The sequence below is a fragment of the Lissotriton helveticus genome, chromosome 10, assembly GCF_964261635.1.
Source record: "Lissotriton helveticus chromosome 10, aLisHel1.1, whole genome shotgun sequence".
NCBI classification, from domain to species: domain Eukaryota; kingdom Metazoa; phylum Chordata; class Amphibia; order Caudata; family Salamandridae; genus Lissotriton; species Lissotriton helveticus.
In genome coordinates this window covers 858,834,717-858,856,425 of record NC_136071.1, presented here as the reverse complement: position 1 = coordinate 858,856,425, position 21,709 = coordinate 858,834,717, and the positions used below count along the sequence as shown (strand labels likewise).

Sequence of the window (21,709 nt, the reverse complement as noted above, 5' to 3'; positions counted from 1 at the left end):
GGTCACTGTCCCATAAAATGGTGCACAGTGACCCAAAATGGCCGTTTAAGTACCCTCCCAGCCCAAAAGGAGCCCAAAAACCGCCGCCCAGCCCAACCAGCCCAAAGTCCCTTCCTGTGTCCTCTTTATTTACTTCCCCTCCCCTTCCTCCCGGAGCCCCAAAATCCCCGGGGGGGCGAGCCTCCCTCCGGTCGGCCACCCCCCGCAAAGCCCCATTGTAGTGGCAGACTTGCCTTCCCTGCGGTGCTTACTTTATCATTTTGATTTTCTGAACAATTACCCATCCAGCCAGAGCGAACTTAATATCCTTGCTTCCAGAAAAGTGCCACCCTCTGGAACATGCTGGAACATTGCTGCCTAGATTATGAAAAAGTAGCAGTATTAGTAACATAAGGAATTCTTTTCCTAAAAAAGTCAAATGATATATTTTTCTTATTGAATTTAGTACTTATTAGATCTAGCCTACACAGCTCATACGCAGTGCTGCTGAGAGACTAATTATTTACTTTTCAGTCGGCTTACAATCCCCCCACATCATACCATTGGTTATTTTTGCTATCACTCTCATTTGCAATTTTTGCTTGCTTTGCTCTTCCTTTCTTGTGTTAGCTCCTCCTTGGATCATGGACCAAGTACATGTGCTCTTCCTCGTCATATTGCAACACATATTTTTTTTATAAATAAGCATTTCGGTACTATTCCTGGACGTGCAATGTGCTTTCCCACTTTTAACCCTGGCATACCACTTCTTATTTATGTTGCTTTTATCTTATCTGCCATCTCTATTGACACTTTAGTAATATTCAGACACCACTTGGACACATTAATTTATATTCTGTAATTACAAAAGAAGGGTACCGAATGCTTTCAAAAGATGCACTTTTATTTTATCTTACATTGCGTTTTCTTGCTTTCAAAAGATGCGCTTTCATTTTACATTGGCTTTTCTTCACAATGAATCAGTTCATGACAGTGCATGTATTTGCATGTTTTTCCAGAAAATTCAAATTTTCTGATGTTACAGCTTCTTATTTATGTTGCTATTACCCTATCTCCTGTCTCTATCAATGCTTTAGTTACTTACACCTATAACTGTACTACTCTATGCCACTCTACTCTGAAGTACTCCACTCTCCGCCACTCTATGCTACACTACGTCACCCTACTCCACTCTACGCCACCCCAGGCCACTCCATTCTGCTCTACTCTCCGCCACTCCACTCTTCGCCACTCCACTCTCCTCTACTCCACTCTCCTCTTTGCCACTCTACTCCAAATTCCTCTTTGCCACGTCACTCCACGCCACTACTGTTCGCCAATCCAATCTACGCCACTGCACTCCACACCACTGTACGCCACTTCGCTCTACACCACGCTACTTTACTCTCCTCCATGCCACTAGCTTTTAGCCATGCTGAACAGCTGCCAAGCTGCAGTACAAGGCTAAAAGACATTGGCAAAGCCAATAGCTCTCACGTAGGTGAGAACTATTTGCGTTGCCATTGCTTGTTGTTTGACTGCACGATCTTATGAATGTACTTTTACAGCCCTGCCAAGTATCACGCATTAGGCGTGATACTAACGCATTTCAGTGTGGTGGTCCGCATCACCGCACTGAAATGCAAAGTCACGCATAAAGGGACCTGTGCCTATCAAGCGCTGCTATTATAAAGAAGTAGTGACAATGGCATAAGCAGGCAGCCCGTGCTGCATGGGAGACTTCTTGGGGGCTCGGTTCTGAGTTCACCGCTTACTACAATGTAACAACAGTCTGTAGTGAATCGCCACGCGCTAGCGCGCCATACTTTCACTTTCGTGAGTTAATGGGCAAGCAGCAGATGAACTCAGAAATGGCTCCAGGCAGGCTGGTCTTGGTGAGGTCACATGAATCCCGCGGCCGCTGCAACATGCGCGCCCGACCCAGTCTGTCTCACCACGCCCCCCGGAGGGCGGCAGAGTGAGTCACTTCGAACACCCGGGCAGACTGCGGCGGCCCCAGAGCACCAGGCCTGTGCAGCTGAGCCGGCCGGCCCGAGCGAGCTTGAGTGATTCGGGCGGCCGGTCACAACAGGGAGAGGCGAGCTAGGCGGACGGAATCGCCTGAAATGCAGCAGCTCTCGTGTAAGTGTGCAGTTCCTAGCCCTGAAGTTAGAGAGGTGCGTAAATACAGTACTCGCTGGAAATAAATGTCAAAATGATCTGTACCCCCCCCCCCCCCCCCGGCTTTACATTCCGACCTCCTCCGAGTTCAAGGCAAATACGCGCCACACTTCGCACTCGCAGCCACACAAACTTGCACGTAGTCCGTGAAACTTGAGCACGCACACACAACGGACGGTATGACACTTTTTATTGTGCAGTTCACAACAAATGATCTTCCATATAATTGCCCACTCGCTCGACTCGGCTGCCATGCCCCAAATGTCCGTCGTGCATGCTGCAGTCTGCTTCAATTAGTTTTCCCTTCACTGTGGGCCAGCCAGCAAACTCTAATTGTACTTTACTTTAGTCATGATAGGCAATTAAATCCGTCGATCAGGGGAGTGTCTCTTGAAGGTGTTGCCTGTGTTTGTGAGGCTTTGGTGGCAGGACGTATACGTGTCGTACACAAATGTCTAACTAAAACTGGAGTTGAAGCACATCAACAATACTTAGTTATTGGAGCATGTGGATGGAACGTGGAGCAGAACTTTCATTCTATATATTAACTAATTCATGCTAGGCGGCCTCAAGTTGAACCGGCCATTCCTTGAATAACTTCAAAACACCTATGTAAGTGTAGAGAGAGACTCGTTAGTAAAATTATACCACTACAGTGCCCTAGCTGCTGGCTATGCCTGAGACTTCTCTGTACCTCAACCTGAGGCCTAATGATTTCTGGTGCTTTGCAGCAGTTTTACAGTTTTCTTATTGTTCTAATTTAATTCATTATATGTTTCCCTCGTCTTCATTGCTGGATTTTGCGAGGGCAAAGGTGTCACTCCTAGTTATTGAAATGTCACTCATAATTCCACTGACATTCTGAAAATGTCACACATAGCCATCTGAAACCTTGGCAGCTATGCTTTTAGAATGAAAGATATATAGTTTATCAAATCAGTCAGTATTTTCAGCTCAACCTTCCAACATTAAGAATGTGACTTTATGTTTGTTCTAAAAAAAACTGCGTTGTCATTATGTTAAACTTTGCTAAATTTGCATCTCAAGAAAGCTGCATTAATTATTTTGTAACCATTTTTCTTCGTGTAGCTGTCCTCTGTGAACTGCCTTCAACCCGTGAATCATAAAGTGAGGTCACACAGGGTTATTTGTAGACCAGGCCACCCTAACGGGGCTCTTGGTGTTTTTCTACAAATGACAAATATATATATATATATATATATATATACACAACATCAACTGTAGCTTAAAAACATCAATTCGCCGTTCCCACCAACTCCTTATTTTAGGAAAAGATGGAATTCAGTCTCATGGGAAAATGGACTGGCTCAGGTCCTCTCACTGTGAAGTTCGGGTTAAAGGTTCAGTTTCTTCCCTGTAGTCCACAATGTAGCCACCAGAGCTGTTTCTAAGGAGAGTTGGGCAGTTTTCAAACGACCTTTGGGAAGGAAATGTATTTACTAAAAAACATGCAAACAGCTGAGCATAAAAACTGTGCCTTGTGAATGTGTGTGTGTGGTTTGCTGTGCTGGATAGGCGACCGTAATTGAAAGCAATTCCATACTCTCAGCTAATTGTTTGCAAAGGCAGCAATGCTGCTCTTAGCCTGATAAGAAAGCTTTTTCCTTCACTAGTGCTATAAATCCTGCAAAGGGAGGCATCTGTTGAACCAAAGAACGGTGCTGGGAAACCCTGTCACTCGGTTCCACTCTCATCAGAATCCACCCCTCAAGGCAGACACAACACACCATAAAAACTGCTGCTATTGAAGCCTGCAGCAGGGCCCTGCCTGGGCAGTCTGCAGACTTCCACTTCCTGCCGGGCAAAGGCTTCTTGTACTGCTCTTTAGCATTAACAGGATGGTATATTTATGTCCTTTTTCGATTTTATAGGGTGTCGGGCAGGCCCCAAAGGGCGTCATGTGCCCTGTTTAGAAGATCAGTGCTTTGGTCTGTGATGTTTGGGTGTAAACATGCATGCTTCCTTTAAGAGGTGCTTTATGAAGGAGGTTCATATAGAATTTTTATTTCTGCTTTCGGAACCGCCTATCGCGCTCTCTTCAGATGCAATGTGATCATTAGAATGGCAAGATTGCGAATATTTTTGTTGCAATATAAATTTATTTTTTATTTTTTCAAAAATTAGTCAACCCTGTTTCATTGTTTTCTTCTGAAACAAATCAGATTATAGCATGTAAATGAAAGTATCTCGTTTTTGTTTATCTAGCTGCCCTAGTTTTCCTTAGTTAAGAAAAAGGAACCAAGGCATTGGAAGAGAAAGAAGTTTTCACAGGATCACGCACTATTGGTCAAGTAGAGAGCTAGGGGTAAGAACTTGACTCTTGATGATAGAGGTTGGGTGTCGTGGGCACCACTAGAAGGCATTTCCAGCAGCAGATAGATTAGGCACCACTGAGAGTTAGCCTATAGTGGTGCATACTCTACCTACAGCTGGAAATACCTTCTAGTGGAGCCCAGGTCACCAAACCTGTAGCAACAAGAGTCAAGTTCTTACCCTCAGTGAGACTCTGGGGACCACTTAATGGAATCTCTCACAGTTGTTACAATAAACACCTGCATTTGGTTCTATAGACACCACTAGAGGACATCTCCCACAGTTGGAAATGTAGAAGCCGCTACCGCATACAGTTGTTACCATAGACACCACAAGAGCTTCAGGAGAGAGATCAAGACCTGGGTGTTCGACTAACCGACCTAGCGGCCCATAATCAGCACCTGGATACCCCTCTGGGCGATAAACCGCGATTTACAAGACCGGATTGATTGAAGAGCTTGAGGACATTGGCCACAGTTGGCACCAGAAACACCACAAGAGGCCATCTACCATGGTTGGTGCAGTAGACAGTAATCATCTCCTGCGAAATTCTTCTCCATGTAGAGGTTCAGAATAAAGAGCCCAAACTTAAGTTATGGATATTTTGGAAATTCCATGCCTGGTGTGCCACTTCCTTTCTGGGCTCCTTCAGTATCCAGCAAGGTACGGATAGAGCAAACGAAGGTGATCAAAGTTCGGCATTAAACTAGAGCTTGATGCTAGTGGTAAACAAATGCATAGGTACTTGCCTTTGCTTTAAAAATATCCGCAATGTAGAACTGAGCACATGTACTAATGACTGTATTTTGCTTTCGTTCTCCCCACACATTTTCAGCAGGGAGGGACAGCGAGCAAAAATTGTAAAAAGTGAAAGGGTTCACAACGCATGCAAAACAAATGAAAAATACATTGACACATTAACTACACTTTTTGCTCTAATTTCAAGCATTAGCGCAGAATGCAGCAGTCACCCGTATTATTGCCCGTTTTTTGCACGGAGCATCGGTGTGCCCTTGGACCCATCTTAGTTACTATATGCAGTTTGTGGTGTTAGCTCTTTGTGTCTTTACACCGGGAAATGTTCTGTGCATTTCGATCTAACAAGCACCGTAAAAAGGACAGAAAGGCATTTAAGGATCTTGTTACTACGGTCATGTGATGCCCCAGTATCAACTGGTATTATTTTATTGGTTTAATATATACCTTCCAGCACAGACTGCCTCATGGTATTCTCAGGCACATAGATGGATATCACTGGTGCAGTAGGTGCAGCGGCACCAGGACCCATAGGCCTGAAGGTTGCAACAAAGTCTGATTATTATTAAATTGTACTTGTTTACTCTAGGGTCTCATGTACCCTTGGTACACCTCTGTGTATTCTTCTTCCAAAAGATATTCGGGGTGGTAAAACATTCCAATAATTCCACAGCAGTGCACCTTTCCATGTTCAAGTTTTCTTCCCTGGTGCAGCGGGTACCCCTGGGCACAACGGTATTCACCCACCTCCTTGTGGTGTTTTAGAAAGTGTTTTACAGGTGGGGGCCCTGAGGGAAGTAAGAGGTTTCATAAGATGAAGCCCTGCACCTGAAGGTGCTCGCCATTCTTCAGAGGGTGAAAAGCTCATGTGACACCCGAGTACCTGAACCAGTGACCAGCGGCTGTTGCATACAGAGTCACAGTAGGCACATGTACCTACTGAGCTATCCTGCAGCTAGGAATGAAGGACAAACTTTCCACTATTTCAAAGCCTGTTTCATCTATGCAACACATTTTTCTTGTATTTTTGTCTGGATGGTACTTTTTGAATAGTATCCAGCATATATCACGACTGGATTACACTGAAGAAACAAGGGACCAGCCGTTGACACATCACAAAACACAAGCAATTCACAATACTAGTAAAAGCAAATCATACAAATTTAAGTTCTTGCAATGATCTCTGAGAACAAGTCAAAAGAGATTTTCAAATTCTGAGGTTGTTGTCGAGCCAAACTATTTTTTTCTTTGCTGTAACTCGTTAATTGGGCTGGAAATGTTAAGCACTGCCCAAAGAAAATGTATATTTCTCTCATGTTTTAAGAATTTAAGTTTGAGACCAGATGAGGTTGGTTGAACACACAGAATAATATCTCTCGCCTCAGCGCTAGCAATCTCTTACTAGAAATGGCGTCTAAAGGCCTTAGGTATAGACTGCGGTGAGCGGAAGAATGTTCCCACGTTTGTTCGCTCAAGATATTACTTGCATTTCTGAGTCAAGCTTTTGAGAAATGGACCCCCTTTGGGGTAAGACAGGAAACCAGCGGACGGGCTTCCGAGTACTGCTGACTCATCACAACGTTCCCAAACCCCATGATTGACACTGCCAGGCACTGGTGCAGGGGAACCTTACGGGCGCGTGTCAGATACCACCGAGTCTCAGAATAGCGTAGAGCGTCTGAGCAGTGGTTAGAGTGTCAGGAAGTAAGGATCAAAGGGCTGGAAATGTCACAAGGTCCCCAATTGGTGGACTGGGAAACAAAAATGAAAACTCCATCTCAGACGTCATTTGCAAGTCGGGTGAAACAGCAGCATGAACAGATGTAAGCTGTGAGCTATCTGCTGTTAGGCAGCGAGAAGCTGAAGCTTGGAGACATTTATGGCTTTGTGGAATGCCTTGTGATATTTCAGGTTGCACAAGTTGTCAGCGCTCTGGTTGGTGACACCACTGCATGGCGTAGGGGACAGCTTCTAAAGTTTCTCCATGACCCCTTATTCCTCTGGGGTAGGGATGTGTGTCGGCAAAGGAAACAGCTGGTACATTTGCGGTAACACTGGTTGTCTGCTTTTTTTTCTTTGGTTGTTTCTGAGGCTCACACAAGTTGGTGTCACTGCCTGATGACTAACCCACGGGAATTGGAAATATTGTTTGTCTTGCTGTCGGGGTGGAAGGGTTCAGTAACAATGGAGAAAGGTGGTTAATCTGGATAAGATGCTGCATTACGCACACACTTTACTGACTCCCTAATTCACAATTCATCAGCTTCGTCTTGGAAATACTCCCCTTCTTAGGCTTTGCCATTGACATTGATCATCAAAGCATGATCATTTATTTATGTAGAAATGTCTGGCATGGCATTCGGCCAGAAATGTCTTACACAAGGTAAAATTGCAGTACATAGTTAGAATGGAATACAATACATAAGCCATAGGTTTTGTGGAAATAAGCGGTTTTGTAGTGAAGTCAGCAACATAACAAGAGAGAAAAAGCAATAGTACAATTTTGCGTGGTAAAATGGCATGGTAGACTATTTACACTTGTTGTACAGTGGTTTGGATGTGAGAGAATTTTCTGATTCACAGATCGTAAATATCTGGATGCCTTGCAGTGGGTAAGTTGTTGTCAAGGTAGTCTAGAGATGAACCCTGTATACAATTGTCAATGATTCGTAGCAGGTCCTGTTTCTAGCTGGGAGCCACCAAGCTTCATGGGCAAAGGCGTGGTGGTTATGCGACTTGGCAGGTTAAATAGGTTCTGCTGGCAAAGCTGAGATCTGTGTCCAGTGGGCTGAAGGATTATGGAGGATCCCCACGGCCAAATTGCAGAAATCATATATTTTAAAAAGCGTGAGTGAATTAATAGGTTCATTGCCATGTGAAATTGGAGACAAGTTAGTACCTGCTAGTGGGCTGCTTGACTAGAAATAAAGCGAACAATGTGAGAGAGTGAAGTTTCAGTTAAGTGAAGGGCCTAGAAGCCGGGGTGGAAGGGCTTGGGAAAGTTGCTATAAGAATAGCCTATCCTACGTCAGTTGAAAACTAGGTGAATAATAATACCATGGGCTTATATTAGAGGGAGCCATAGATAGCAGCGCCTATCTCCCGCTTTTCCTTTTGTACCCTGGCACTTCTCCTGCTGCTCCTGGTCTAGGTTCATAAAGGGTGCGACAGGAACAGAAAGTAAACAGAACCCATTCTTACTTTTTGATATATCCACTCCTAGCTTTTCTCATACCCCCAGGAGCTAATAGAAGGCTATTGAGGGGATAAATGTGAGAAAAGGGATTAAATCTATTATGTTATTAGGAGTCATGGGGTGTATATTGTCACTTATGCAAACCCTCATATTTTGGGTAATCCATGTCTATAAAGGGTAGTGTAGTAGCAGAAAAGACAACGTTCTCTTGAAAAGTGTCCTTTTGTGGCAAATAGATTATGACTGTCATAAGTTGGAAATTACTTCTATACATATTCACGTTTAATTTATGACATTTTAATTGCGGATCCATAAAGCTGAGGCATAAGCCCTCTCTTCACAAAAAACAATTTGCATTCTCATATATGGCTTGATAGATACATCCTTTATTTTCATAGGTTAAGATGACCCACCCTTATACTACGGAATGCCACTTTATGGCTTAATGTGCATCGAGTCATTCCTTAAGGAAGCAATCATTGGCAACATGAATGGAATCTGGTCACCTCCAATGGATAGGTTTGATCAGATGGCTATGCTACAGTGCTTAATTTGAGCCAGTAGTTTCTGGTGTTCGACACTGGCACTTAAGTGTCAGCACCGGTGCTTGTGGCAGTCTGCCACATGGTGGCACTGTCAGGCTAATTTAGAGATGACCTTAACAACAGGTAATTATTAGTTCAATATACATTAAAATGACTATTACCTGCTGCCCAAATCAGTTTTTATAGCTTTGGAGGCCTGAAATAGTCAGAATTGTCACACTTGTTGGAGTGTGATAGTTAGTAGTTGTATTGTTACCATCATTGGCAGCATAGCAGAGGTAATGTGTGGTACAAGATGCAGTGGCCTCCTGATGAGAGCCCTGGCACTTATGTTTTTTACAAATTAAGCACAGCTATGCTCCAATAATAATACCCATAATGTAATATGATTTAACTCTTAGAAAAAGGCGTAGTCAAAGCGTTAGAAAGAAACATTCAATTCTAGCATTACTGTAGCAAAAACCATGTCTGAGTGCATCATTCCAGATTGTGTTCTCTATGCAGTAAATTATCATCCCAGTGTAAAGAAGCATATGAGAAATCTTTAACTAACAAACATTGGAAAAGGCACTAGCTTTAGCGTACAATGTAAGTCCTGACTAAAACATTTTAAAAACAGCTACAGCGAAAAAAACAAAACCAATAAAAATACTAGTAAAAGTGAAACAAAAACAAAGAAATTATAGTTTTCTGAGTGCAATAGATCTATGAAATAAATAAAGAATGTAATTTGTAATGACTAGGTACTTTTGAGATAAAATAAAGAAGATAATGTATGATGACTCTCTACTTTTGAGATGGAAAATAGTCCCTTGTGCATTGAAATGCAAACACTCCATATGAGAGGGAATGATACACCAAACAGTCAATGGCTTGAGGTGAAAGAGAGATACTCCCAAGTGGAGCAAAAGTCCACCCAATGTATATTTTAAAGAATTGGGAACAATGTGTCTTGCAGGCAGCTGTGCTGTCGGCAGGGCTCGAGTCGGGGTACCACGCGGGTGGACGGCGTCCCCCTACTTATTTTACCGAGAGCTCGAGAACTGATGGTGCAAGCCACCTTTCGTGACGTCACTTCATGTTGTGGCGTCAGCGTCCCCCACTACTTTTTTTAGGACTTGTGCCCTGGCTGTCGGGCTAGACGTGAACACTCTTTAATGAATTTGTGGTCATGCTTGAGAAATTGTAGATTTCTTGTTTAGCTTCTTCCTATAGCAATAGCTCCAGTAGTAGCGTTTTGCTTGGTATTCAGCTCCTGCATTTTCCTATGGCAGGCCCTTAGTGAAGTTTGGTCTAATGTCTTGTTGCAGGAACTGTTTATTTATGCTGTGGCAATAAGCTGTGATTTAAAAGCGGGCTGGGCCTTGAAGCTTACTTCAGTCCTTGCATTGTTTTGTGCTTTTAAATGGAATAAACAAACGAACAAGGAAGTGCTGAGCTTTTCCGACAGACTATTCATTCTGAAAGGTTATTAATTAGGAAATATTCAGTCAAGCATAAAGCGAACTTTTCTGCAATGAAGTTGAGAGGTTTCCTGACAGGCCAGTGAGACTATGGGTGGGAGGCCTGCAGAAGAGTAAGTCACGTCCCCCTAGACCAGCATGCATGGAAATGGGGAGATTTCTTGACTGGCTAGTGATGGTGAAAATGTTGAGGCCTGCCTCTGATATGATAGTGACTCGGTCCCAGGCCAACTGCCCTTTTAGAGGCACCGGTGAGCGGAGAAATCCTTCTCTTTTCCTGCAGGTTCGCCAGTCTTTGATAACACTGACAGTGTTTTGTTGGGGTTGGAGGACAAGGAAAAAAATAAGCGCATAGTTTAACAATGCAGGCAGACATACTATTTTTATTGATTGCCTGGCTCAGACGAAGGCTTGAAACACAATTTGTAACACACCATCAAGACATCTGATATGGAGAAAATCTGAAGGTAGGAATTCCGGCCAGCAATGTCAAATATTTGATCTGTGTTTTCTTCCTGCCTTGGACCTTTGGTTCTCACCGCAAGTGTACGGGTGGTACAGGTTTTAAAACTGATATATGGATGTTGAATTTTTATTGTCACAGTTTTTGTTCGTATTCCTTTCAAACCCTCCGTTTATTTGTTTCTGAACCCTGGCTCTCTCGTAAAAGTGTCACCATCCTGGTTGAACATTAAGCACCGTCCTTTTTCGCCCTTGGCTGTCGAGTAAATTCAGACCAGGTGCGCCCCTCATAATGGCGCCCCTTGATGTATGCTGATAATGAGCAGGAAAGCGGAAGCTGTCCGCTTCCAGTCGGTCGGTCGGAGAAATAGTAATTAGAGACATGTTAGCCACCCGGTACCCAAGCCAATCAAAGTCGCTTGGTCACAGCAAGCCGGGGGTCTTTCGGGCGTGCTCCTGCGCTGGTAGGCTCCGTGTTTCTTTTGGATGGAGTAACTAAATGGGATTTTCGCTCAGATTATATCTATAATATTATAAATCGAAGGACCATGCTGAGCTGTCAAATAGCCCTATTTTATCAGCAGCACTTTTATACGGTCCTGGAGGGGCAATTACTGAGTTGTCGCGGGGCCTCGGTGTACACTTGTGCTCAGCCTCACCTGATGAGCGAAGCAAAGACACCGTCTCCAGCGCATGCGCGAGCTGGGCATGCACTGCAACCATTGCAGCATTGTACACCCACTGCTCTGCATTTCGATACAGGCCCTCCTTTACCAAGCCTTAGAAAAGACTGGAGAAGCCCCCCAAAATTTTGGGTGAAATCACTTCCTGTACCCTACGGTTGGCGCTGTCTCAGACTGCAAGACTGTACTTTCCCTTGCAGAGGTATTTCCAGGGTTTTAAGTGGGATGAAAAAACTGGGGGGGGGGGTTTGGATGGTCTCTCAAAGGGGTGTGGCCAATGCAGTGAAGGGCGTGGCTTAAAAACACACAAACTCAAGATCTTTGCTTAGCATAGTGTACCGCCCGACTTGTATTTAGCTGTTTCTGTCATTGCATCCGGATATATGATACTACATATACCTACAAGAAGTCAGGACTATTGGCTTTGCCATTGGTAGTTAGTTGCATAAGATAAATAAGCAGCAACTATGGCTTGTATAAAATATTGAAAAAGCTTCCACTTAAAGCCCTGGTGACACCACCGCAATGTTGCTGCTCCTGAGTTTCAAAAAGAGAAGGGAAATCCAGAAAAAAACAGACAGTCTGTGCCAGGGTCACAATCCACAATTGCCCAATAAGTGATTAGAAGATGTTGCAGTACTGCTTAAAATGGGTGCACCTGCCTGTTTTTTCACTAGGATACTTTACTAATATGGCTCCGGATGTATTAGTCAGCAGCTACTAGTGAAGTAGTGTGGCTCACTGGTTAGAGGCGGCAGACCCGAGAGCAGAGGACGGCCCGGGACCAGGGTTCGATTCCCGGCGCGGCAGGTTTCTGGACCAGGGTCAGCGGACTCGATAATTCTCTCGCCTCGGTGCCCACTCTGATCAGCGATCACACTCAGCAACTCTGGGCATTAGCTTGCCTCATCTTCACTAACGGCCCCACCAGACCGCCGGGGATGCCTGGTCTCACCCTGGAGATACCCATTAAGGGACCATCTCTCAGGGAAGCCAGGAAGGGTTTCGCAGCGGTCGAAGCGCCTTGGGACCCTACGGGTAAGTAGTGCGCTATATAAATGCCTATACATACATACATACATACATACACTTTGCAAGCGTGGGCATGTAGGCCTATACTTTAAATAGAAAAAAGTGAAACTAAAAGCTCTACAATTGAAAGTGCTAATGACTAAAAACGCAAGCACCGGACAAAGGTGCTTTTGAAGACTTAGGACCTGCTGACAATCATGAAATGCCACTGTTGAATATGGTAAAATAGCTGAAGGGGTTGCGAGCCAATAGCAGAGATCTCTGTACGTCCTGTAGGTCACAGGTTCAAATTAGTATCAGTTACATTTTGAGTTAGTCATTTCAAAGTTTCTAAACAGACTACCACTGAGGTGAGCATATATTTTGAGACTGGAATACTTTGTAGTTCAGTATCCTTATAATGCCGTTAAATGTAACATTCAAGAGTAGTTAGGGGGTTTTCGGTTCAATGATGGGTAGTGTTAGGGAGTAGGAAGGAGTTTCTAAAGCTTCAGGGAAGAGTACCATTAAAGGGTGGTAAGGGTTTTTAGAGTTCAGTGATAGGTGGCGTTAAGGAATAGTTAGGGATTTTTAGGGTCCAGTGAAGGTTAATTTAAAATTACAGTACATAAAACACATGCATTTAATATATAAAAATACATTTCAAGCACATTAAATATAGTGTTGATGTTTAAGAAATCAAATAAATTATGAAATTAACGTTTTGGGAATTTAAATATATATAGCTTAACAAAGACATCTCTGAAGTAAAAAATCTGTGACATAAATATTCTCCTGATGTGCTTACCTTGATATAATAACACACAATGTAAAGGTACACAAAGTAACTAATGACAAGACACTTGACACTAATGTAGAGAGAGTAATAAGCAAAGAGAAGCAGAGGAGCATAAAGCTCCCCATCCATCAATCAATCAGGATTTATCAAGTGCAGCTAATCACCCAACAGGGTTTCCAGGCACTTGCAGGACCCAGAGGCTCATTCAGACAGCCAGGTCTTGAGGGAAGTGAGGCGATTGTCCGAAGTTGCATGGGAAGGATGTTCTAGGTCTTTGCTACTATGTGAGAGAAGGAGTGTCCTCCGCTTCTGCTTCGTTAGATGCTGGGAGTGAGGGTAAGTGAAAGGGAAGTGAAGCTAAGTTTCCTTGACGGTTGAATTTCAGGCAGTGGTTAATGTAGGTGGGTCCTTGGTTGTGTTGAGCCTTGGGTGCGTGGGTCAGTATTTTGAAGTGGCATCTCTTCTGTACGGGGAGCCAGTGGAGGTGCTTGAGGTAGCGTTTGACGTGGGTCCGTCAGGGAAGGTCGAGGGTGAGTCTGGCTGCAGCGTACTCTATGGTTTGAAGTCCCTGTATCCATATATTTTTAAACTAAGAAAAAACAGCACTCTCTGAAGAAGTGCCATGCTAAGGTGTCTCAAAAGCGGATGATGGAAATGGAAGAGTGAGGGACTGGGACAGCAATACAGCAGTACTTTCCTCTTGACTGCCCTCTCCATCTGTGCTGCTGCCAAAAGCCCAAGCACTGTAATTATCTAATTATTAATGAGACATATATCAGTAAAATGTATGACCTAATGGCTAAACTCCCTTGTACTACAATAGCTTTGTTTGCGACCTGGCTCAAGCAGCTTGATACACAAATGATCATGGCTTCTTAAAAGTTAAGCACACTTTCTGTGGAAGCACACAGCTTTGGCCAAATCAAATGTTGCACTCAGATGAACCATTGTCTGAGCTGATCCACAGTCCCTCTCTAAGTACTCCAGAAAGCTCTTTTTTCAGGTACATTAGGTCTGTCCCAACTGCGCTGTCAAGCCAGACTTAACAGCCAATGAAAATACTCTTTTTTGATGAGCTTCAAACCCTAACTCCAGAGATGACCTTAAGCGTATCACACAAGACATTTCAAATGACATTGCAGGAGCGGCTCCGCCATTAGGGCGGAGGACCGTTGCTCCACTAATGAAAATCAGTGGCGGCTTCTCCGCTATGGCAGAGGAGCATCACCCCAATGCTTTGCAAAGTAAAGGTAAATATAAAATGATAAGAACTTTGAGTTATCACTTTATGTTTTCTTTGCGGGCGGGTGGGCGCCTCTGCCTTGCCCTGGGAGCAGGGCAGGGAAGGAGTGGTTTGCCCACTCCTAAGTGCGCAATGACTGTTTGGTCGGCCCTCTCAGGCCGCCCAAAGCAGTCGTGCCCACTTTCCCTGTTCTCCATGCAGGCTGCATTATAGCCTGCATGGAGAACTTACTCAGGCCCCGAACCAGGACGCTCAAAACCAATCACAATTCTGCATTGAAGCATTGTGATTGGTCACAGGAGCCTGGCAGTTCTTCCTGGCATCCTGTTCCTCAAGTCCCGCGAGGAGAGCAGGAGCAGAGAAGCGGGACCCGGTGGCTAGGTAAGTTTATATTTTATTTCTTTATTGCATTGAGCAACCCAGCGTCCTCACCTCGCCACCCACGAGTCATGTCGGCCGCCACTGATGAAAATGTCCCAGAGGTTTTGTAATATTTTTTACTAACCCACATCCCGAGCTTAGTGTCAGGGAAGGGCGGGACATTGCTGCTGAGTGGCAGCAGCAGGTAGGAGGGGTGGGCTGGCACTGAAGTTTAAAGTGCGCATATGACTTTGGCCTTTCTCCCGACTCCAAAACCTCATTGAATACGGCCTTCAACGCTAGCCAGTGGTCTCTTGTTGCTAGGTATGGCCGTCGGCCAGGGCTTGTATTGCAGACATCCCTATCCAAGAGCTCACTTGGCACAACCATTGGCTGTACCAAGTGTATAATCCCTGCACTCAAACTCTGCATACCGCCCATGAGAGTCCATTGCCCTCATTCTTTGTGCATGCCTAGTGGCACAGGGCCAGGCTTTCAGCAAGGCATTGTGCTCATTGCCACCGTTCCCCTAGTGGTTTTAGTAATGCCATGATTGATGTTAAATGTGATACATTTGATGTTACCACTCATATAATCAATTATGTCATTTGCGATGACAACTGTAATGTATGTGGCCATGGGCAGTGCGTTAGGGGCTTATGCTGCTGGACCCCACATACATTTTGGTTGTTTTTAGGTTTTGGATCGTAACCCAAAGCCCATACAAGTACAGTTTTTCAGTAAAATGTTTTTTTACATCTTTAATCATGTAATTCAGCCAATGGGCAAAGTAAAAACTTGTTATGCCTGGCCTTTTGACAAGTGTTGTGGTAAGACGTTACCCCACATCCTCAGCCCAGCTGAATTCCCACCAGATCCCTCTGCCCTGCGCCAGTGTCCCTATCCCAAGAGCCATGACCTTTCCACACTTTCTCCACCCCAGAGTCTGCTGGGCATGCCGTTTGGATCTGCACAGTAGGCACTAGAAGTGAAACATTGCCTTCGACCACACTCTGCACTCAATAGTCCACCCAGGCGGTAAGGCATATAAGCTATGGTCATGGTCAGTCTGCTCAGTCCCAGTACTAGCTTGGCAGTATTTGTCGAATTTTAGCAAATACCTACTCCATTGGCCAGCCTCCAATTTCCACTGTATAGAGCCTTCAATTATGCCCAGTAGATAGTGTGCGTAGGGAGTGGCCTTCTGATGTGCATTGGGTCCTGTTCCCCTTCCCACTGTCCATTGGCTTGGCCTTCGACTGTGCATAGCTGGCACGGATGGCAGTGACCACATGGAATGGCCAGCCTGGGCATACTCCTTGGGCAATGATGTTTGCTTTGAGCGCATCAGTAATACCCCTTTAAGTGATAGAAAGGCGTTTTATATTTAATGATGCACACCTTTTCAATCAAAATGTCATAGGAGTAGACTAGGAGTTGACAAAAAGGGTCATTTCTTTCGCCACAAGTATGTTGGCGAGTCAATATACAACTTTCCATTTTTTAAGACATCTACAGTGATTGTAGTTGCCATATTGCAGTCCCAGTCATATTACAGTCCCAGAATCGTTTCACTCTTTCTTTACTGGATTGTTCTTTGATGTGATTAAAGGTTCCAGTGGTGTAAAACTCTTACCTTTGAGTAAAATCCAACCCAATTTAAGTGACACCTAAAGGAGGAGGATGTATGTATGTTTTGGTATTTGTAAAGTGCGAGCCTTGCAGTGGCGTAGGAATGGTGCTACACGCCCAGAGAAAGCAATGGAAATTGCCTCTTTGACTATTTTGGGGTAGTAAAATGCACCAATAATCAGGGTTCAGTTGGCTCCTCAGACTTCTGGGCCCCAGTGTCACTACTCCTGCTGTACCATTGATAGCTACGCCCCTGGAGCCTTCCTGGTTAGTAATAGAGCTCTTTACAGGGGGGCAAGTTCCAGAGGAGAAACATGGGGGGGAGGATGTTTTAAGACATATTGCTCTACCTCTTTCATACATTGTAGCCACAATCTGGCACGATGTGCGAAAAATGGTGGCGAATGAAGTGCAAGGTGTTTATTTTTAATCTCACCTCTTCCCTCTAAAAGGAAATTGAATTCTTATATTAAAACTGCCTGACTATAAAACAACATGTTGGCGCTGTGCTCCTTGGCGCCGTGCTCGCTGTAGAACGGTGTCGGACAGCCGTGGCTTTCTAGTTTTAATACTTTATGTACTTTTAGTTTGAAAGTGAAAATGACAAAATCTAGGGTTTCGTGAGGAATGCTGTTTTAGGGTGTTTTACCAAGGCGAAGCTTTGAGTCATGCTCAGGACAGTATAACAGTTCCATTTTTTGCTAGCTTCAGCACGGCTTTACCTTCGATGAAGATGTGAACTTTTATTAATGTTGACGCAAAGTCATAATTTTGCCTCGAGGGGGTGGGGCAGCGATGAAAGAGGGCTCATGATGTTCATAAGGAGTGCTGCAGATTCCAACCATCTTGGGCCAATATATTATATGATATTGACCGCAAACCTGGTGTATATCAGAAAAGGTAAAGGCGGTCTGAATGACGCACACTTGTGCATATGTGGTCTTTGGACTATGACCAGTAAATAATAAATAACCCGATATTTGTAAAGCGCAAACTAATCACGCCCCTAAGTGTTTCTGGGGGCCGTCGGGAAGATTAAGCGAGCTATTGCCCAGAGTCACATGGTGCTGGGCTGAGCTGCTGCCGGCGCTGAGAACGAACTGTGAGCCACGTGCTCGGGTCAGCCACCCTGGCCACTGCGCCGCACCTCTCCCCTGACCAGTGTGTTTGGCCATGTATTGGGAGTTTCACTTCGATCCAGTGGCGTAACGAACCTTGAGGGGGCCCCCCTGCAGTGTACGTGAAGGGCTCCCCTCCGGACTCAATCTCGAGCTCCCCAGCAGAAGTGTGGTGCTGATGGGGCCCCCTGGAGGGTGAGGGCCCCCCCGCACCGCGGGGGCTGCAGGGGCCTGTGTTACGCCCCTGGTCCAAAAGAATGCCTATATGTTTGAAAGAACTTTTCCCAAGCTGTCCCATACCTCTCCAGATCCGACTAGAGCAGAGGTTAATACACCTGAGGAGACCGCACCGACCTTCAAGGTGACCCGTATGAACTATTAGCAACTGCCTTTTGTCTACAGAAAAAAACGGTGGCGTAAATGCTGCCAAGTTAGAGGCCAGGTTTGCTAATGATCTTTTCGTACAGGACATGCAGCTATGCTCCATGGTCAGGTTCACACATGCAAACACATTGTAAAATCTCAGATCTGAGAAGCGTTTAATGCATTTGCGATTTAAATTATAAAGGTTGCACTGTAATTACTCACCATTGTATAGAAAATAGAATGGAATTTGGCAAACAACTTTACAGACTAAAACCACTTCTCCGATTCTAAGTGATCCTATAACCAACATTTCATTCTTCCACAAGGTCTGATTTCCCTCCCAGGCACTTAGGCACAGTCAAGGGCATTTCCCACTTCTGCGAGGTACAAATCAGCGACTACCCCTCCCGTTGTGACTTGTCCCCGTAGCAGACAGCAAGGCCCACAGAAATCCCAGTCCATGACTGAAATCCCATGCCCACCTCAGGAAATTTGTTGTGTGCGGCACCTAATCTTTTGTCAATATTTTATTGTGACTCTTAGTTATTTGGAGCAAGTGTACTAATAAATATATATTCACACATTTACCTCTACAACACAGTTTAAATTCCATGTTCCTATCAAAGCACATTGTAACTCATTTGAGAAATCATTGCCTACTCTCTCTCATATTCTATCGTATGGTCACTTTAGGGAAAAAAACAAATTGCATCCATACTCACAAGGCCTTTTTAATTGCACTGTTACAACCTTATGTGCTCTGGTTGTGTTTAAATATCACTGTGTACAACATCTATCGTCGCTTAAAAAAAAGTCTACCTTAGTGACAAGGCCAGGGAACCAATGCTTTACTTTGCCAGTGGTTTGTTCCCCATTCTTTATCTATATCTGTGTTTCATTTTTCCAGTAATCGTTGTGTTTTTAGATTGTGACCTGATATAGAGTTTGGCGGGCGGAGGTAAGTTCGTCAGTAATAACCCTGGGCGTAGTACGCGTAGTAGCGCTGCACATAGCTACGTGAAGTGCATTTCGAGTTATGCATAGCTACGCGTTCTGCGTATTGCGGTAGGGAAAATGCTGTTCGCACGGACTTCACAGTGCCGGATGCTTGTCCGCACTGTGCAATCATTGCAAACCGCATCTTGCACAGTGAAACAGTCATTTTCTGCCACTCGAGTAGATTTGTACTCGAGATGCAGCTTTCTCAACGAGGACTGGTAGTTTCTAATCGCGAGTAGTCGCAGGAATACGCGACCACTCGCAATGAGAAACCTGGCCTCCCCGCGTTGAGAATCTCGCCGGGGGGTTTATTTTCCATGCTCACGATCGGCAACTTGATGTTGCTGATCGCGAACAAGGAAAAAGTCTCGCCGGGATGTTATTTTGCGCGCTCGAGGTCGCCAACTTGACGTTGAGAACCGCGAGCAAGCAAAAAATGCCCGCTACGCTACATGTTTTTGCACTGTGCTACGTGTAATTCGCGTAGCGCGTAGTTGCGCACACTACGCACGCTCCACGAGCGTAGCGTAGTCCTACACCCAGGGTTAGTCAGTATGGGGCGGATTTTAGCCCCGCCAACCCGACAGTCCTCTCTCTCTCCCTTTAAAATGTAAAGGTGTCCATTTGCTCTGATTTATCTCAGTGGTTCCAGTCAATGTGTTAAAAGTCTGACGGATGGCTCAATCAAACATGATGGCCACTCATCAAATGTTTTACTTGTTGTTGTTTTTTCAAAAACAACATACCAAAGCGCGTTCTGGATTTTGAAAAAAAACAAAACTAATGACCCAACACCATGGGGTTGGAAACATTTAAACATTTCCACTGTACTTTACCACCAATGTTTTCATGGCAGTAAGGGAGAGTGAAAACTGTCTACTCAACTGTCCACTCCACATTGGGTGGGCGGTCAAATGGCCAAAACTCTTACTGCCTGTACTCATTGGGCTTTCGGAGGAGTATGTCAGCAACAGAGTGGAGTAGATTTTGTCGCTGATATACTTGAGGTTTGTTCACTTGTAATTCATGCAGGCAGCCTAGCGGTTTAGCAGACATGGTAAATGGTGTTGCAGTTGCGACAATGTACCCTCTCCGCCAAACTCTAAATCAGGCCCTGTGTCTTTAGGTCTAGAGGCCTTACACCTGCACCAACAAAAATCATATTTTCCTGTGATATGCATTAAAGCAGAAATGGTTTTCTGCTGCTGTTCTTCTGCATGCTAGGAAGCACCCCGCTGTTCTATGAAAATTATATACGATTATGTATTTTTTTATCTCTATTTTTTATTGCAAACTTATAGCTGCCATGTATAGGTGGTACCATGTTTTTCATTCTTTTGGTCACATATGCTTCAAATAAAAACAAAATGTAACCATCAGACAAGTTTGTCAGGTCAAAACATGTGGGCTTTGGCAGCTTGTTAGGCATGTGTTTTGAGGCTGGTTCTGTAAGCATCTTTTGTATGTTTAACGCTCTCGGTTCTTCTTGGGAAAGGCCTTGCCAGGGCTGGTATTGTTATGAGAGAAATATAAAGCCTATGTTCGCCCTCCCACTGTCTTGCAGCTAAGTCACTGTGGTTTTGTGGAATGCATAGAAAGCTGCACTACCAGAACACAATTCCTGTAGCCGTGTTCTTAAAGCACAAACATGTAATTTTCAAGCTCTTAGTCACTGTATTTAAAGCTAACAGGTGCTTGGGTCCATCCTACCTGATTAAGCGCTTCCAGCGCTACAATCCAACTCGCTGTTTGAGGTCATCGGGCGCCAACTTCATCTCTGAACCCCGTATAAAATTAAAATCCAAGGGTGGAAAGACCTTTTCTTTTCTGGCGGCCAAGGCATGGAACCGCCTTCCCCCCAGCCTTAGGCACGCCCCCTCCGAAAGCCTATTTAGGAAATCCTTGAAAACTTGGATTTATACTCAGTCCGACTCTTCAGTTCTCGCAGCCATTTGATCCATGCTCCCCATAGACGACTTTCTGTGTGCTCAGCGCCAAGATGCTCCCTCCGGAGCGAAAGTCAGCGCTTTACAAATGACAATAAATATCAAATATCAAATATCAAATATGGCTTCACCATAAGAGTTTTGGGGCATCCGTAGCTCTGTAAGAAGTACGTCTAAACAAATCAACGCAATGTATTATCATAAAATCCAGCCTTGTGAAACTTTAGAGATGTCTTTTGTAAATTTGAAGCCTCTCCCTTAAAAAGATCTCTTTTGAAATGCATAATTGCTGATACCACACAGAGATTCCTAGTAAACCTGAAAAAATGCTATTTGCACTGGTGAATCAAGTCCACCCGTGAGCATTATCGCTAAATTAACAACATAGCTCATAGTACACCATGGGAGCTAACCCTTGGTATCCTAATCTGCAAATTAATAATGACACTTTTCCAAACTATGGGGCCTATTAGGATTGCGGTTTTTCCGCATCCTCCGGGTCGGCGGAAGCCACCGCCGGCCCAGAGGATGCGGAAAAACCGCAGCGGACCCACCAGAGACCCACCGCCACATTAGGATGGCTGGTGGGTCCTGGTTTCCGTCCGCAGCTATTCCGCCGCGGTTGGCTTACAACCG

At 44.6% G+C, this 21,709-nt stretch overlaps 1 protein-coding gene across 2 annotated transcripts in view; it reads left to right on the top strand.

The window, feature by feature from the left end:
• Positions 1 to 21,709, top strand: part of JAZF1 (JAZF zinc finger 1) — a 689,301-nt gene that overhangs the window by 201,466 nt on the left and 466,126 nt on the right. Inside the window, exon 1 of one of the 2 annotated variants that reach the window (XM_078663493.1) lies at positions 7,038 to 7,073. The exons of the other annotated variant lie outside the window; for it this stretch is intronic. Coding sequence (XP_078519619.1) covers positions 7,064 to 7,073 — 10 coding nt within the window. The 5' untranslated portion in view covers positions 7,038 to 7,063. Of the gene's footprint in view, positions 1 to 7,037; positions 7,074 to 21,709 lie in introns of those variants that run through there. 2 annotated transcript variants of the gene reach the window in all.